Here is a 17,821-nt window from a genome sequence, read left to right as displayed (position 1 = left end):
GATGATTGTTCAACTCTGCATGGAGCGAAGGAAACGTTGCCTATTTCCTATAGTGATGATTGTTCAACTCTGCATGGAGCGAAGGAAATGTTGCCTATTTCCTATAGAGATGATTGTTCAACTCTGCATGGAGCGAAGGAAACGTTGCCTATTTCCTATAGGGATGATTGTTCAACTCTGCATGGAGCGAAGGAAACGTTGCCTATTTCCTTCTCTCCATAGATGCTGCTCCTCCCGCCGAGTTCCTCCAGCATTTCTGTTTACCTTCTACCCCAAAATATTCCAAATGGAATTTAAATTGGAATTTATTTGTAACACTATTTGATACTGATTGACACTAGGCACTGGGGTTATTAATTCTGCATTAAAACCACTCAAACATCATCAATCTATCAATTTGGGTATAGAAACATAGAAAATAGGTGCAGGAGTAGGCCATTCGGCCCTACGACCATTCAATATGATCATCCAACTCAGTATCCCATACCTGCCTTCTCTCCATACCCCCTGATCCCTTTAGCCACAAGGGCCACATCTAACTCCCTCTTAAATACTTTCATTAAATACTTAAATTATTTCTTAAACAGTGGTGTTTATTGTTCAGTCATGAAAGTCCAGTGTTTTATTGTCATATGTACCAAGGGTCCTCCTGATTAAATTTTACTGAATGTGGGACTCGTTGTCACCTTCCCCTCAGCCAACAATGAAACATTCTACATTTTTCTTTGACAAAAGTCCCCTTTGATGTGTTTTCACACCTTACCCTTCCTTATCTCCATGTCTTCCTCACCCTGAGTCTGAGAAGAAGGGACCCAAAACATTACCCATTCCTTCTCTCTAAATATTCTGCCTGGCCCACTGAGTTACTCCAGCATTTTGTGTCTCTATCGTCGATCTGACTGGATAGCATACAACAACAAAAAGTATTTCACTGTACCTCGGCACACGTGACTAAACTAAATTGAATTACTTTTGAATTAACAATAAATTAAAACATTCAAATGTTTGGTTAGATTGAACCAAATAATTTTGAAAGCTGCCATCTGTGCAGAACGGCACTTGCTTTAACATGAATTTGCAGTTATGGACAGTAATGTTCTATCGATACGATACAACTTTATTCATCCTCGGAGGGAAATTAGTCTGGTAGCAGTCATAACACACAAAGTACACAAACTTTAAATTAAAGGTGAAAAAAAAGAAAAAGACAAAAGCGACTTGGCTGGCTGCCGTGTGCACAGCACCTTCACTGGAACGAACAAATAAACAAACAGGCTTATCCCCTGGGCAGAGAATTCTAAAACTGTGCCCATCCCCCCTTCACCCACACAGGGTCCCCCTTTGTTGTCACCGTCTCTCACGGCGGTCCCCCCACGCCAGGTCCTGCATTTCTCATGAATAAATAACATTTTGAAGCTTATGAGGCAAGTTCCAAAGTCTTCCCCTCATTATATTATTTCATAGTAACAAAAAGTATGAAGTAACAAAATTTCCCCCCGTCTTGATACACTCTTGACTGTGTCTATTTGAGAAGGAAAAAATGGAAAAGTGAATTTGGCTTAGATTTAGTTATTCAGCACAGAAATTGACCCTTTAGTCCACCGATCTATGCTGACCATTCCCCCCCCCCCCCATTTAATCCCATTTGTTTCCATTAGGACCTTCTATGCTTTTAATTAAGCTGTTCAGAAAACACACGCCATCACCCAATCATATTTAGTAGTGATTGTGGTGAACTCATCTTGTTGAACACCAAGGTACCATCTCAAAGTAGCAAGGAAAACTAAATTTACACACAAATCTGATCACGCTACGTATGGAAAGAGAAGAAGAATCAGAAACAACAGTAAATGGAATGTTAAACTTTATTTCCAATGGTAAGAAACAGATTGAGAAGTTTAGGTGCAGAATCAACATAGGTGCATTTAAAAAAAGAAGTGTTGGGGAGCATTTAAAAAAAGTGATTTGATAGATCTGAAAATAATTTTCCACTAATTTCTCTTAACATCATTTACTAAATGGTATGATTCCACCAATGAGACCCCAAGTGGTTATATTGTTTGAAACTGAAGTTGGCCAACATGTGTTGTTCTGTGTTTCTGGAGCTTTTACTGCCAGTGGTGAAGAAACACCAGGAATTATTTACATTTTCCCTGTTATTTTACCAAGGATTTAATTCTCTTTTTCCAAAATGGAAAATAACACCAACATTTCAGGCTATTAATTTTTTTTTTTTTTTTAATTTTTTAAACCAAGTTATTTTGTTCTACAGTCCAATGAAAATCAACACTAAAATTGATGCTCCCACTACTTTCTGCAACCTGCAGTTCACGGCTAGCCTCTGATCAACGGAGGGATCTCAATAAGTGGGATTTGTAGTTTAGTTGCACCTGAGATGGCAGCAGCTCCAGAAAAGTGTGAATTTGCAACCGTCGTTCACCGTTATTAACCAACTTAAATTCTCAGCATTGGAGACCAAGAATGGACACCCTCGTCAATCCCTCACTCAGACTTCTCTTTCTCTTTCATGTGCAAGAAGACCACAGAGAACAAGAAAAGGCCAATCATCATGGAGAAGCTGCTGGCATAGTAGGGGTAGGCAGACGGGATGAAACGTTCGTACTGAGTGTGTTGAAGAGGACGCACAGATACCTAGAACAAAGAGAAACAGCTTCGGTGAAATCCAGCAACACAGCTGCCATTTCTTTGCGAGTCCCATGGTGGTCCTGTGACTACCGGGAAGACTTTAAAATAAAAACATCTATATTGAGTCCTTGCTCTGATGCACAAACATCTTCTTATGCCCTTTCTTTGTGGTGCAATCAGTAAAATCTGCTCCCGTAGCACACATGTGACTGCAAAAACATTTGAGAGAACAGGATGAAGTAAAATATCCTTAGTGTGTAATGCCCCTGTCCCACTTCGGAAACCTGAATGGAAACCTCTGGAGACTTTGTGCCCCACCCAAGGTTTCCGTGAGGTTCCCGGAGGTTCCCGGGGTTTTTAGTCTCCCTACCTGCAACCTCCGGCAACCACCTGCAACCTCCGGGAACTGCAGATGCTGGTTTAAATCGAAAGGAGGCACAAAATGCTGGAGTAATTCTGCAGGACAGGCACCATCTCTGGAGAGAAGGAATGGGTGACGTTTCGGGTCGAGACCCTTCTTCAGACTGAGAGATTAAAATATCCTGAGGATCTTCTGGGCATATGTGAATGTGACATCAAATGATACAAGGTGATAACAGCACAAATAACAAGAAGCCTCTATAAATGCATCCCTTAAAGGAGGTGAGCTAGTGAGCATGGGAGAGTTTTAGGGAGGAGATATCAGAACTTAGGGCAGCTTATGGCATGACCAAGAGAAGAAACTAAATGCATTTGGAGACCAGAATTGGAGGAGCATAGACATTTAGTTCAAGGCAGCAGAGCACGTGATGTGGGTGAACAACACTTGGTGTAAACCCATTGAACCCGAGGTTGAGAAAGATTATTGGAATCAATACTAGAATCGAGGCGAGTGTCAAATTACAGTGGTACGATAAGTTCACCGGTTTCTATATTTGTAACATTGCTCAACTTCTCTGCTGCTGAAGCCATCATCAACACGACATGAGCAGATTAAGTTAATGGTGGACACCACCAAGAAATGAGGCAAAATATATCTTTCAATTTCCAGGAAAAGGCCGAATAGTGCTGGCTAATATCGGAAATTAAACGAATGCTGGTTCTTGCTTTTACTATACGAAGTAATGTTACATTTTGTGTGATATTTTTGCACTAGTTCACACATACCTGAGTGGAGGAGTACAGGTGGGTGTATCCAAGCCTGTTATAATCCACTTTAAACTGGAACACGCCATACACATCAGGCAGTTTGAACTGTACAGTGTATTTACCACCTGCAAAAACAAGTTAAAGATTTCAAAGCTGTCCAGGAACACTCTGAATCTATTATTGTGCAATTAATTCCCAAATTGAAAGACAGTGTGGCAAGAAACTCCAAGAGGTATAAAGAACATGGCAGTTTCTGAGAGGCAGCAAGGCATTATCTTGTCCTTGTATTATCCCATCGCTTGTGAAAGAGGTGATTTAATTATAACTCTTCACGGTAGTTCAATAAGGAATGTTCTGCAAGTTGAGGACGAGTTTTATTTTGCTCTGACTATTGGCGTGTCTAATGCACAAATAACTGAAATGGAAAGAGTTCTATTTTCCAGCATTAGAATTCCTCATCTTGAGCATAAAACAAAAATAACTCTCCTTCCCATTCAAAATTTCCACTGGTATCATATGAATAAACCCCAGGTCACAGAACTTTTAATCTGCGACATCTCCAGATTAGTATTAGCCTTAACTATTGTCACCAGCATCTTGAAGGTCGCCCACGACATATCTTTCCATTCCCAGGTCCAAATACAAAAGTGCTATGTTTGGCCTGGAATTAATTTTCCTTAGGGTTATCGGTGGGGGGGGATTTACTCCAGGCTCAGAACTGTGATAACAAAGATGTCAGCTTAATTTTTTTATTGAGGCTGTGTAATCTATGAACCTGGAAACTTATTTATCATTTTATAATCACAACTCAATTCGCATCTCTCTCTCTCTCTCTCTCTGTGCCAAGGACAATCCTCCCACTTACATTATCCCCCTTCCCAAATCTTTTGAATGCTCAGTTCTTGCCTTCAGAGGCAGCAGTGATAAACAATTCAAATTAGATATCAAATGCATACATAAAAGACAAAGTCAATTTAGCCGATAACACCCTCTGGCTCTTTTAGATCAAATATTTACTTTGCATTACCACACCTGCACAAATTCCACTCACCGTTTTTCTTTAGGTAGGTTCTAACAAAAGGATCAATACGAACAAACTCCAGTTGAATGTCATCTCCATCAAACGGGATCCATTTTCCATCCGAGAGTTTCTCGATAACAACGCTGTATTCCTAAACCAAGAGAGAACACTACTACCATCATCACAAGTAAATCGCATATTTCTTGGAGCATTATTGCAGGGTTCAGAAAGTTGAGACCAAACTTGTTTTAAAAAAAAACAACAGAGTGTGGCACAGTCACGCACATGATAAGAGCTGATGCCTGGATTAGAACTGGGTTCAATCCTGACCTCCGGTGCTGTCTGTACACTTTCTCGCTGTGGCCACGTGGGTTTCCTCCAGGTGCTCTGGTTTCCCCCCCACATCCCAGACATGCAGGTTTATAGGTCAATTGGTCTCTTTTTTTTTTTAAATGCCCCTAGTGTGTAGGGAGTGGATGCAAAATTAGGATAACATAGAACTAGTTGTTTTTAATTGTAACGCTGCATGGTAAAGTCATTTCACTGCACCTAATGGTGCACGTGACACGTACATTTGAACCATGAGAGTGAACGAGAGATCGATGGTCGGCATGGACCTAGTAGTCTGAAGGGCCCGTTTCAATGCTCGATCTCAAAACCATTATGTATTTGAATAATTGAAGAATTTGGTACCCAGGTTGGAACTCTAACAATCCCCCTTATGTTCAGCATCTAATAATTCCCCTTAAGTTCTAATGTTTAGTATTGTAGCCTAAAGTACAAGTGTCTGATTCCACGCCAGTAATTTAAGCCACTTTAGTCTGTTGTAAAATCTAAATTATTGGGTAAATTTGATTCTGAATTATTGGGTAAATTTGAGTGAACTAAATTTGATTGGAGATAAAGTTTACCCCCAGCTTATTAATGTTAAGGGACCAATAGCCAAATCAGTTTAAACACGATTAGTGTTTAAAAGTTGTAGTACGCCTGTAATTATGCAACTGTTTCAATCTGCGACAACAGTAAAGGATGGGCTAAATTAATTAAACAATAGACAATAGACGCAGGAGTAGGCCATTCGGCCCATCGAGACAGCACCACAAACAGGAATAGCTTCATCCCTTTCACATCAAGGCCCATTTAATAGAGAACCTTCTGCCAAAATGCATTATTGTCCTTGCCAATTCAATCTAGGGAATTGGAATTTTCTTGTGGTATTCTTGCAATGTTGAATCCACCATGTGCTACATTTGTATCTACAAATTCATATCACGCATATATTAATAATTCATAACTTCCAATTTAGCCACTGAAAAATTATTCTGATAATTTAATGACAATTAACGTGGATTTCATTGATACTTACCACCAGATCAGTTATGGTATAAGCATTTGGTGGACTGGCTTCGCCAACTGGGTGGTGATACACCTTTCCAACACGGAGAACTCCTTCTTCTTTGAATACCCAGCGTGACAGTGCTATTGCCAGTTCATAGTTCCCATTTTTTGAAAATCTGAATTCAAGGAAAGGTTGATAAAATGCCGTGTAAATCTTTTGTACGATCCGACACCCTTATCACACTCCAAAAAATAACCCATAAAATTCTAGGAAGAGATTTACATTTATAGAACTTTTATTGCCATGAACTCAACAGCCCAAACTCCATGCCTGGAAATTCAGGTGTAGATCCAATATTATAAACATGAAACTTTGCATGGCCAATTATCTCTTAAGTTCATAAGTCACAGGAGCAGAATTAGGCCATTCAGCCCACTGTGGCAATGAATTCCACAGATTCGCCACCCTGACTAAAGAAATCCCTCCTCAGCTACTTTCTAAAGGCACAACTTTTATTCTCAGGCAGTGCTCCTCAGGTCCTAGACTCTCCCACTAGTGGAAACATCCTCTCCACATCCACTCTATGCGGGCCTTTACTATTCGGTAAGTTTCAATGCGGTTCCTCCCCCTCATCCTTCTAAACGTCAGCCAGTACAGGCCCGGCACCATCAAACGGCCATTATACATTACAATTCAGTCTCGGCTCTGACTATTCAGAAATTTCTCAAGTGGTACTTGAATGAGAGAGTAAGAAAAACAATAATAAATCACACGCTTGCAAAAACTATTTTTGTCATCTGGTCTTACCGCTCAGCTCCCGCGACTGCTTTTTGCACAGGGGTGTTAAAGAAGGCATCGCTGAAGAAATCGATAGATCCACTGAAGATAGCACGGGCGTTGTTCCGTGCTTGGAGTCCAGCAATCAGCAAGGTGTTCTTCCCCACCGCATGAGGATACTAGTAAAGTGTGGAAAGTCCAGATGACCATTATTAAGCATTCCCTATTTTATATACAGTGGCAATTTGCATTTTATACACAAACTTTATGGGTTCTAGAGTCGGCACAACTTCCCCATACCGACCAAAATGTCTCATCTACACTATTCCCATCCTCTTTCTAAACCTGTCCTAACTATATACCTATCTAAACATTGCTAATATACTTGCCTCAACTACCTCCTCCCGCAGCTCGTTCCATACACCCACCACCCTGTGTGGGAAAACGTCATTGATTCCTATTAAATCTTTCCCGCCGACCTTAAACCTCCATCTCTGGTTCTTGGTTCACCTACTCTTGGCAACAGCCAATGTACATCTGCCCAATCTATTTCTCTTATGATTTTGTACACCTCTGTACAACCTCATCTTCCTGCGCTCCAATTAGTGTGCACTAATGCTCAGGATATGCTGAACTTCAACGTGCTAACATTTTCTTCAATTAAAAAAAAAACAACCAGAGATTAATTGCACGGTGCACACACAAAGTTCCCAGTGAATGCTCTGAAGAAGGGTAGAATAGAACGCCCAATGCCAATTACATAGAATGGGCATCCCATAAGCATCTACATTACAAATACATCACACACACCAAAAATGGAAGCTGGAGAACGCCAATGGCCTCTCGAATCCACTCTGGCTTTCAAATAAGATCACAGCTAATGTCATTGTAATCTCAAGTCCATATTCCCATACATCTAGGGAACCAGGATACTTATCAGAATTGTCCCCAAGAATATCAGGGCTTTAAGGAAAGACATAGGATTTGTCCTCAGCTAGAAGATTGTACACCAAAGTTACCTGTGTCACTGGTTTGTCTGGAAAGAAGGAATAAGAGCTGGAGGATCCGGTCAGAATATCCAAGACCAGAGGATTATCAGGATCTGCCACCATGCTGAAAAGTGAAAAAAAGTCTTTGCCAATATCTTTACTGCTCTCAACACAATAAACTGGTGATGCTGGATTGCAAAATATCTTTCTTTTGCGCAGAGGGAGAACAAGGAGGGAAGAGACGGAGACTAAGACTTTGCCTCCATCACAGTGAGGATGTGCTTGGTGAACTCACTGTGGTGGATGTTTAATTTGTGTTTATTGTATGTTTTGTTTTTATTGGTTCTGTGTATGGCTGCAGGCAACATAATTTTGTTCAGACCAAAAGGTCTGAATGACAATAAAGGAATCTAATCTAATCTAATCTACTCTAGTCTGACTCAAATGTGAACCCTTTAAAACAAACCTAAATTAAAGATTCGATATAAAGAGCTATTCACCATTTCCATTTCTCAAACTATTATGCACCTATTTTTCTATGTAAAAAATTATTCTGGAGAACGAGACATTCCATTCTTATCCAGCGGCATTTCTCAACATTACTTAAACATTATGCTATTCAACGGATTCCCACCATCGATGGGATCTATCGGAGCCGCTGCCTCAAAAAAAAGCAGCCAGTATCATCAAAGACCCACATTACCCTGGGCATACTCTCATCTCTCTACTATTGGGAAAAAGACTTAGGAGCCTGATAACCATGACCTCCAGGTTCAAGAAGAGTTTCTTCCCAACTATCAGGCTCTGAACTCCACCCAGCAATTATAATCTTCTATGGGTTGTGTCTTCAGTTGCACTATGGACTTCATTTTTTGCACTATTAAGGTTACTGAGTTTTACAGTTATTAATTTATTATGTTTTCATTATCAGATATTGTCTATGTTATTGCATTTACAAGCCTGTTGCTGCAAGTAAGAATTTCATTGTTCAGTTGTCAGTACGTGACAATTAAACACTCTTGACTCTGACGTTTAAGGATTGCAAGTCATATATATGAAGTATTTAATGGTCAGGTCTGTAGCTAATTATTGAAACATTTCTGCAGCTATGCTCTATAGGAACGAGTGCATTAATTGAGTAACAAAGTACTTACCCAACGCCTTGGAATAAAAGAGGATTTGTTGGCCGCTTCCCCACAATAGTGGGAGCTTTCAGTAGTTGTTCATTGTCGGCAATGATCAAGGTGTGCTTTAGAAACAAGGATATCATCAACTTAAACATTCTATGTGTTGTTATACAGTCACTTTCGTGATAAATCACTTGGTTTACTTTACAATGTTTAATAAATTAAAATTTGTTAGCATTAATTAAACACATCCAATATTCTTACTAATAGAATTTTAACTTGTCTTAAATACCAGTTGTCGGCTAGCATGTTTGAGCTATATTTTCACTGTACCTTGGCAAACGTGATAATAATAACAATGACAATGAATAATAATAATAATAATAATAATAATAATAATAATAATAATAATAAACTAAATGTGCAGATATCCCCGTGACATCAATGCAAAGCATTGCTGGCAATATTTTCCTTAGTAATAATTGATTTAAAATGGAGGCCACTTTGCCTCCTTCACTGATGGAACGATCTCTTTGCACCTCGTCCAGATCTGTGGAGGCTATATCCTAAATATAACCTATATCGCAAATGGATGAACAGGTGAATAATATAGGAAAATGTTATAATCCAGCTCATCTATTCCTCATCCTCCTGATATATAAAATTCACCATAGACTAAAAACGTCCCAGATTTTCCACTACAAATGCGAGCACGAACATGATGAAGCAGACTTCTCACATTGTCAGAGTGAGGCCCAGCGCAAATTGGAGGAACAGTTCCTCATATTTCGCTTGGGCAGTTTACACCCCAGCGGTATGAACATTGACTTCTCCAATTTCAGGTAGCCCTTGCTTTCCCGTTCTCCGATTGGTCTTACTGTCTCCGCCTACATTCTTCTCTATCCTGCCCCCTTCCATGAAGGGTCTCGACTCGAAACGTCACCAGTTCCTTCTCTCCATAGATGCTGCCTCACCAGCTGAGTTACTCCAGCATCTTGTATCTACCCCGAGACACTATGCCGTTGTTTCTCTCCAGGTGATCCTTACCTGGCCAGAATCAGAAATATCGTAGTTATGATGGTCAATAACCAACGTCTTCTCCTCGTCAAATTCAATCCCGCACTCACTACCCAGTTCCCGTAAAGGATCCCCTAAAAATAAATAAGCAAAGTTAAACACATTATCAGGGTTGCTGGCCAAGGTTCTCTATCCACAAATGCATCTTGAGCTTCCATGTATATCCAACATGTGTGGGTGGTTTTTTTTCCTTCAGATTTCTCAATCTGCGCAATTTTACTTCTGCAAAATTACACCAGTTAATGTCGAAAAATCATAACTTTGAATTTCAGAAACAGTTTGATATTTGGGAATTGATTGAACTGATCGAAAGACAAAGCATGGCAACAGGCACTTCTGTCCGCTGAGTCCAAGCCAGCCATCCATCCATCACACGGTTACACCAGCTCTATATTATCCCGCTTTCTTGTCCACTCTCTACACACTAGGGGCATTTTACAAAGTCCAATTGACTTACAATCTTGTACCTTGTACCTTCCCAAGAGTCCACCAAGGACTATACTGGAAGTTGGACAATTTTATACTGGACAATTTTTACATTTATCAAGCCAATTAACCTACAAACCTGTACGACTTTGTAGTGTGGGAGGAAATCGAAGATCTCGGGGAAAACCCGCGCAGATCACGGGGAGAACGTACAAATTCCATACAGACAGCACCCATAGTCAGGATCGAACCTGGGTCTCAGGCACTGCATTTTGCTGCAAGGCAGCAACGCTACTGCTGCGCCACCGTGACTGCATGTCTTTGAGATGTGGGATTCAACCGGAGCACCCAAAGGAAAGCCATGTGATCACAGGGAGAACATGCAAACACCACACAGACAGCATCCGAGATTAGGCTTGAACCCAGGCTTCTGGCGCTGTGAGACAGCAGTTCCACCAGCTGTCGTGTGCCTATATTGGAACATTTGGTGCATGGTCCCAGAAGAGGATTACAATTCATTCATTAGAATTGTTCCATTCTCTTGAACCTCCACTCCTGTATCTGTACCCTGGGGACAGCTCATGCTTAGTCTTTCCGCTGACTGGAAAGCACGCAACAAAAAAGCTTTTCACTGTAACTTGGCAAACGTGAACATAATAAACTAAACAAACTAAATGTGCAGATATCCCCCTGACATCAATGCAAAGCATTGCTGGCAATATTTTCCTTAGTAATAATTGATTTAAAATAGAGGCCACTTTGCCTCCCTCACGAATGTAAATATCTCTTTGCACCTCGTCCAGACCTGTGGAGGCTATAACCTATATCGCAAACGGATGAACAGGTGAATAATCACCATTTGTGGGTCCTCATTATATACAAATTGACTGGCACATTCAACATATGAAAGCAGTGCCTACATTTCAGAAGCCATCTGGTAATGACTTTGGGACATCCTCAAGAAGTGATGAACAAACGGAGGTTTGTTTTTTAAAAAACAAAATAATATTACTTAGTAAGCAGATAACATTTCCAATGTCATTATATTTCATGAGAGGAATAGATCAGGTAGAAGCACAGAAATAAGAACCAAAGGGCATAGGTTTAAGGTGAGGCGGGGGAAAGATTTAATAGGAATCTGAGGGGTAACTTTTTCACACAAAAGGTGATGGGTGTATGGAACGAGCTGCCAGAGGAGGTAGTTGAGACCGGTATTAACACGATGTTTGACAAACATTTAGACAGGTACATGGATAGGATAGGTTTAAAAGGATATGGGCCAAATGCAGGCAGGTGAGACTAGTGCAGATGGGGCATGTTGGCAAGTTGGGCCGAAGGGCCTGATTCCATGCTGTAAGACTTTATGACAATTGCGTATTACTCACCAATGTCAGAGCTTGCAGCGACCAGTACATTTCCACCTCCATCAATGAATGTTGAAATGGTGTCAACATTAATGTTGCCTCCAAAATCTGAAAACAAACACAACCTTTTATTCATCCCAACTTTGAATCCATTCTAGCTGTTCAGCGCCACCAACTGAAACATTGTTCTAAAGCCCATCTGCTCGGTACAAGGTAATTAATATTAACTCGACTTTCCTTTCCTCCACCCACTATTTCACATTTTTTGTCAACTCCAACTTTAGAAAAGAAAAGTAGCTATTAAGTGCCTCATCTACAGCTCACATCCCCACACAAAAGTTACTGTTTTGTTCCCCAGTATTTTTCTTTTGTGTTCTTTATGTACGTTTGTATAATATACTTTATATATCTTTGGAGTTTCTCCGATTTTACATGCCAGTATTTTTTCACACTCGCTTTGCTTTCCTAAATTCGCTCCTAGTTTCCTCGGCTTTCTTTTAAGTTAATCTACATCTCGCATAAGATCCCCTTTTTTTAACGATGCGGCTCCACAAACAACGCACGTCTAGCGGAATAAGGACAAAGTCAGAAAAAAGATGCTCTCTTGTTGACACTCCTACCTACAATTTCATTCTCTAAAAATAAATCCAAAATTACAGTCCATCTGCTTGAGTTCATCTTCCTGCAGATTAGTTTAAAAAAATCTTCTAAATGTATTTTAGAAATCTAATGTCCTCTATAAACTGACAAAATCCCAGTTATTTTTAGAAATAACAAAATCTCTCTGTTACACGGTTTTGCGATTTTCAGAAATGTGCCTTTATTTAAGGTGAATTAGATGAGAAAATTGATACAAAATATACCTCAATTCAGGATTGACAACAACCATAATGATTCTACATCACAGAAAACTAAAACTTTATGATGGTACTGATTGTTTACATTGCCTCATTTCAAATAGGCAATCGAGTCAAATACAGTCAAAAGCATAAAAATGATTTCAAAGGCAAATTGACATTTCGAAATAAAAAACGTATACAATAAAAGGCAGGCACTTTTACCTTCCACAGATGGTGAAAATATGATGAGGTGATCAAACAAGAATTCTCCATGTTTAATCAGAGACAGACCAGGATCATCTGAAATCTTGAAAGTCAAATTGAACCCAAGATCTAATTTGAGATTACAGGAAAAAACAACAGGTTAATGTGTTTCAACAGTTGATGGGAATATTCAAACATACCACGATATTGATATTTACAGAATGAATCATCTCACCCTACAGTTGCAGAAAATAGTTCAGTTTGAAACACACCATTTTAAATTCTCATCAATATGACTTCTCTGCACTCATTCAACTATCGCAGGCCACACTGATGTGAATATCCACCAAAACTCCCCAAATCTGATTTGCCGGATTCCAGAATGGTTCCAACATCTGCATTGCCATTTGATGTGGCAGTTGGGAAGGACATTGACCAGCTAGGGTTTTCGAGGCAGAAGTGGAGCTGAATCAGATTCCCCACAAAGCCCAACAATGTCTCTATTCCCCCCACATAAAGGGCGGTAAGTCAATGGAGCAAACTGCTGGGGGAGATAGATGAGGCAGGTACTACATGGATAGGACAGGTTTAGAGGGATATGGGCCAAACATCAGCAGGTGGTTCTGGTGTAAATGGAGCATGTTGGTCAGCGTGGTCCTGTTTTCACACCGTATGGCTCCAAGGCCACACAACACTAATCTCAACCTTTGACTATACTAAGGATTTGGGGTTTTATTTCATGGCACTATTGTGGCTATTAGTTCAGTTGAAGCACAGTCAAAAGTTTTTGTTGCGCGCTAACCAGTCGATATTAAGTTATTGGAGTAACTCGGCGGGACAAGCAGTATCTCTGGAGAGAAGGGAAGACGTTTCTAATCAAGACCCTTCTTCGTCACCCGTTCTTTCTCTCCAGAGACGCTGCCTGCCCCGCTGAGTTACAACAGCATTTTGTGTCCATCTTCGGTGAAAAACCAGCACCTGCATAGAAACATAGAAAATGGGTGCAGGAGGAGGCCATTCAGCCCTTCGAGCCAGCACCGCGATTCATTGTGATCATGGCTGATCGTCCCCAATCAATAACCCGTGCCTGCCTATATGGATGTAGTTTATTTGTTATACTATTCTTATACAAATGTAAAGCACTTTGGCCAACGAGAGTTGTTTTTTAAATGTGCTATATAAATAAAAGTGACTTGACTTGACTCCCCATATCCCTCGAGATGAGAAAATCATTTTTTACACAGAGAGTGGTGAATCTGTGGAATTCTCTGCCACAGAAGGTAGTTGAGGCCAGTTCATTGGCTATATTTAAGAGGGAGTTAGATGTGGCCCTTGTGGCTAAAGGGATCAGGGGGTATGGAGAGAAGGCAGGGATGGGATACCGAGTTGGATGATCAGCCATGATCATATCGAATGGCGGTGCAGGCTGGAAGGGCCGAATGGCCTACTCCTGCACCTATTTTCTATGTTTGACTCCACCAGCCCCTAGAGCTCTATCTAACTCTCTCTTAAATCCATCCAGTGATTTGGCCTCCACTGCCCTCTGTGGCAAAGATCCTATATCGCTTTAGGATCTTTGCTCTGTGGCAGGGAATTCCTACACAATATTAATTTATTGATGGTTACACAGAAATGTTGGAGGAATTCAGCGGCTGCAGCAGCATCTATGGAGCGATGGAAACACAGAAAATAGGTGCAGGAGTAGGCCATTCGGCCCTTCGAGCCTGCACCGCCTTTCAATATGATCATGGCTGATCATCCAACTCAGTATCCTGTACCTGCCTTCTCTCCATACCCCCTGATCCCTTTAGCCACAAGGGAAATAGGCAACGTTTCGAGCCGAAACCCTTCTTCAGACCCTGGAGGTCTTTATTGATATTTTATTTGTCGTGTATTATCTGAGTATTGCGTTTGCGGGTCTATTAAGCTGCTGCAAGCGAGAATTTCATGGTTCCAGTGACAATTAAACGCTCCTGACCCCGACCTACCCGCCAGGCTCCTGAAGTACATGGAGTGCGTCTCCTTCATGTTGACGTTCTCCAGAAGCACCAGCGTCCGCCCGGCCCCGTCTGCCGCCGACACGAGGGAGACGAGCAGGAGCAGCAGGGGCGCTGAGGCCCGACTCGCCGCCTTCCACATCCCCATCCCCATCTCCACGGAGCTCCCACTCCGACAGTCCGCCATCTCCAGCGCCGTCACCACCAGCAAGACCGGATCCGGAAGCAGCCCACCGCTTCCCCCTTCCCAAAGATGCTACAGCGGATAATACCAAAGATACTAGAGGAGCTCGGCTCTATAATCTTTGGATAATACAAAATCAACTCAACTCAAACACAACAAACACATGAGCCATTTAAAAAGAAATGATTTAAAAAAACATTTAAAAAAAAAGAAAATTACCAGAGTCAAAATTTATAAACATTTTATTCTTTAACAAGAATTAACAGAATTACGAACTAACAGATTTATGATGTTTTCAAGAAGGAACTGCGCATACCTAACAGATTTATGAATCTAACCCTATAATCACACACACACACACTGTTCCCCCGCAACGTTGATTACACTGCGAGTCGAGTCGGGTCCGGTTACTAAAATGGACGACAAAAGGCCCACGTTCCGCTCCTATGGGTACTACACGTCAGCCCATTGCGTTTAGCATAAGTGATCTATCGCGGAATATTCACTTTATCGTCATTATTATCGGTCCTCAACATTATTAATCGCTAAACTCCGTCACTGGGTAAAATAAAATTTAAAAAAAGCACTGTGGCTTCTCAAATCTAACCAATCAGCAGAGGCCAACTTGCCACTGGGCCCAATTTGCAGCGGGGAAAGACGCCCCCCGACAACCCGGGTCTTATCAAAGGTTCCCAACCCAGGGCAAGGAAGAAACAGAGTGAAGTGTGCGCATGTGTGGGGCCTTCACCCGGCAAGGCCTGCCGAATCAGCGATAGTTTCCAGCCGCTGTGAAGATTTTTTAATTTTTTTAATTTAATTCTTTATTTCGAACAGAATAAAAGAATAAAAAGCAAGTGTGAAACAGCATACAAAAAAACAAAACAAGAACATTTATAAAGTGTCTACACTTAATAAACAATATCTATAAATGAATGAAATCGTATGTGTCCGAAAAGGAGCAGGAAGCTTATTAATTCCCACCCCTTATCCAACTGCTTATAATTATCTTATACAAATTTAGCAGCTATATGTACACCATATGTACACCAGCAGCTATACGTACACAGATGTGTAAATCAGGAGAATCTGAGGAAGAAGGACTTGTTTCTACCATAAAAGAGCTAATAGGGTGATTTCACGAAAGGTCACTGGATCATAGATCCTCACCCACGTGACCGCAAAATTTAACTGGGGTACAAACGTCACTTCCGGTACATGTTATTGATGCTGGAAACGCGAACTTTCACACCCGTTAAAAAACAAGAAAACGGCCCGTTTTTGAGCTGTAAATAACTGTGCCAGTCGGGGTGACCGCGAGACACAGTTATCTTACTTTACAGTCCAGAAGATAAAGAAAAAAGAAGGTAAAGACAGGAGGGAGCTGAAGGGGCAACAACAGCGGAAGTGCTTAGCGGACATTGGCCGTGGAGATATAAAGATAGAAAATATGGGGAATTATCGCGTTTGCTCGCTGCATTTCATCAAAACTAAGGCATTATGTTTTATCTTTATTAATTTGTTATATAAAAAGTTTTAAAAGTGAAAAATCCATCATTAAAATTGCAAAATCTTCCATCTTCCATCTCTACTCCCTCTTCACCTATGACTGCACACCTGTACATGGTACTAACACCATAATCAAGTATGCAGATGATACAACGGTGATTGGCCTCATCAGCAACAACGATGAGTCGGCCTACAGGGAGGAGGTCCAGCACTTAGCAGCATGGTGCGCTGACAACAACCTGGCCCTTAACTCCAAGAAGACCAAGGAGCTCATTGTAGACTTCAGGAAGTCCAGGGGCGGCACGCACACCCCCATCCACATTAACGGGACGGAGGTGGAACGTGTTTCTAGCTTCAGGTTCCTGGGAGTCAACATCTCCGATGACCTCTCTTGGACCCACAATACCTCAACTCTGATCAAGAAGGCTCACCAGCGTCTCTTCTTCCTGAGGAGACTGAAGAAGGTCCATCTGTCTCCTCAGATCCTGGTGAACTTCTACCGCTGCACCATCGAGAGCATCCTTACCAACTGCATCACAGTATGGTATGGCAACTGCTCTGTCTCCGACCGGAAGGCATTGCAGAGGGTGGTGAAAATTGCCCAACGCATCACCGGTTCCTCGCTCCCCTCCATTGAGTCTGTCCAAAGCAAGCGTTGTCTGCGGAGGGCGCTCAGCATCGCCAAGGACTGCTCTCACCCCAACCATGGACTGTTTACCCTCCTACCATCCGGGAGGCGCTACAAGTCTCTCCGTTGCCGAACCAGCAGGTCCAGGAACAGCTTCTTCCCGGCGGCTGTCACTCTACTCAACAACGTACCTCGGTGACTGCCAATCACCCCCCCACCCCCCGGACACTTATTATCACTTATTATTATTTATTCAAATCATTTGCTATGTCGCTCTTCCAGGGAGATGCTAAATGCATTTCGTTGTCTCTGTACTGTACACTGACAATGACAATTAAAATTGAATCTGAATCTGAATCTGAATGGTTCTCAGGTGGGTTTTAACATGCAAAAAGAAAACGCTTCTGAGGCCACATTTACCATTTAAATAATCGTAAACCATAAATGCGTTTTGAAATGAATTTTACTCAGATGCAAGCTAAGGAATGGGATAATTGTCAGCTGTTAATTGGACAAAATCAGGACATTTTATTATTATTATCCAATTAACAGCTGGGTGGGTCACAGCC

The 17,821-nt window shown here is 41.3% G+C and overlaps 1 protein-coding gene across 1 annotated transcript; it reads right to left on the bottom strand.

The window, feature by feature from the left end:
• Positions 1-1,847: 1,847 nt before the first annotated feature.
• Positions 1,848-15,162, bottom strand: ddost (dolichyl-diphosphooligosaccharide--protein glycosyltransferase non-catalytic subunit). Its single transcript, XM_033048342.1, has 11 exons — positions 14,926-15,162; positions 12,956-13,066; positions 11,916-12,002; positions 10,075-10,178; positions 9,055-9,149; positions 7,931-8,024; positions 6,942-7,090; positions 6,162-6,309; positions 4,826-4,946; positions 3,793-3,899; positions 1,848-2,652 (listed from the first exon to the last, which is right to left on the bottom strand). Exons 1-11 carry the CDS (start codon positions 15,119-15,121, stop codon positions 2,503-2,505), a joined length of 1,362 nt encoding a protein of 453 aa, XP_032904233.1. The 5' UTR covers positions 15,122-15,162; the 3' UTR covers positions 1,848-2,502.
• Between the last annotated feature and the right edge of the window lie 2,659 nt (positions 15,163-17,821).

The sequence above is a fragment of the Amblyraja radiata genome, chromosome 31 (genome assembly GCF_010909765.2).
Source record: "Amblyraja radiata isolate CabotCenter1 chromosome 31, sAmbRad1.1.pri, whole genome shotgun sequence".
NCBI lineage: Eukaryota > Metazoa > Chordata > Chondrichthyes > Rajiformes > Rajidae > Amblyraja > Amblyraja radiata.
Note: the sequence above shows the minus strand (reverse complement) of the source record. Positions and strands in the feature narration are given on the sequence as shown.

Coding starts and splice junctions, on each gene's coding strand:
- ddost (XM_033048342.1), bottom strand. CDS start 15,121: ATGGCGGACTGTCGGAGTGGGAGCTCCGTGGAGATGGGGATGGGGATG. Junction 12,003..12,955: donor ATTTTCACCATCTGTGGAAG/GTAAAAGTGCCT, acceptor GTTTGTTTTCAG/ATTTTGGAGGCAACATTAAT. Junction 10,179..11,915: donor CGCTGCAAGCTCTGACATTG/GTGAGTAATACG, acceptor ATTTATTTTTAG/GGGATCCTTTACGGGAACTG.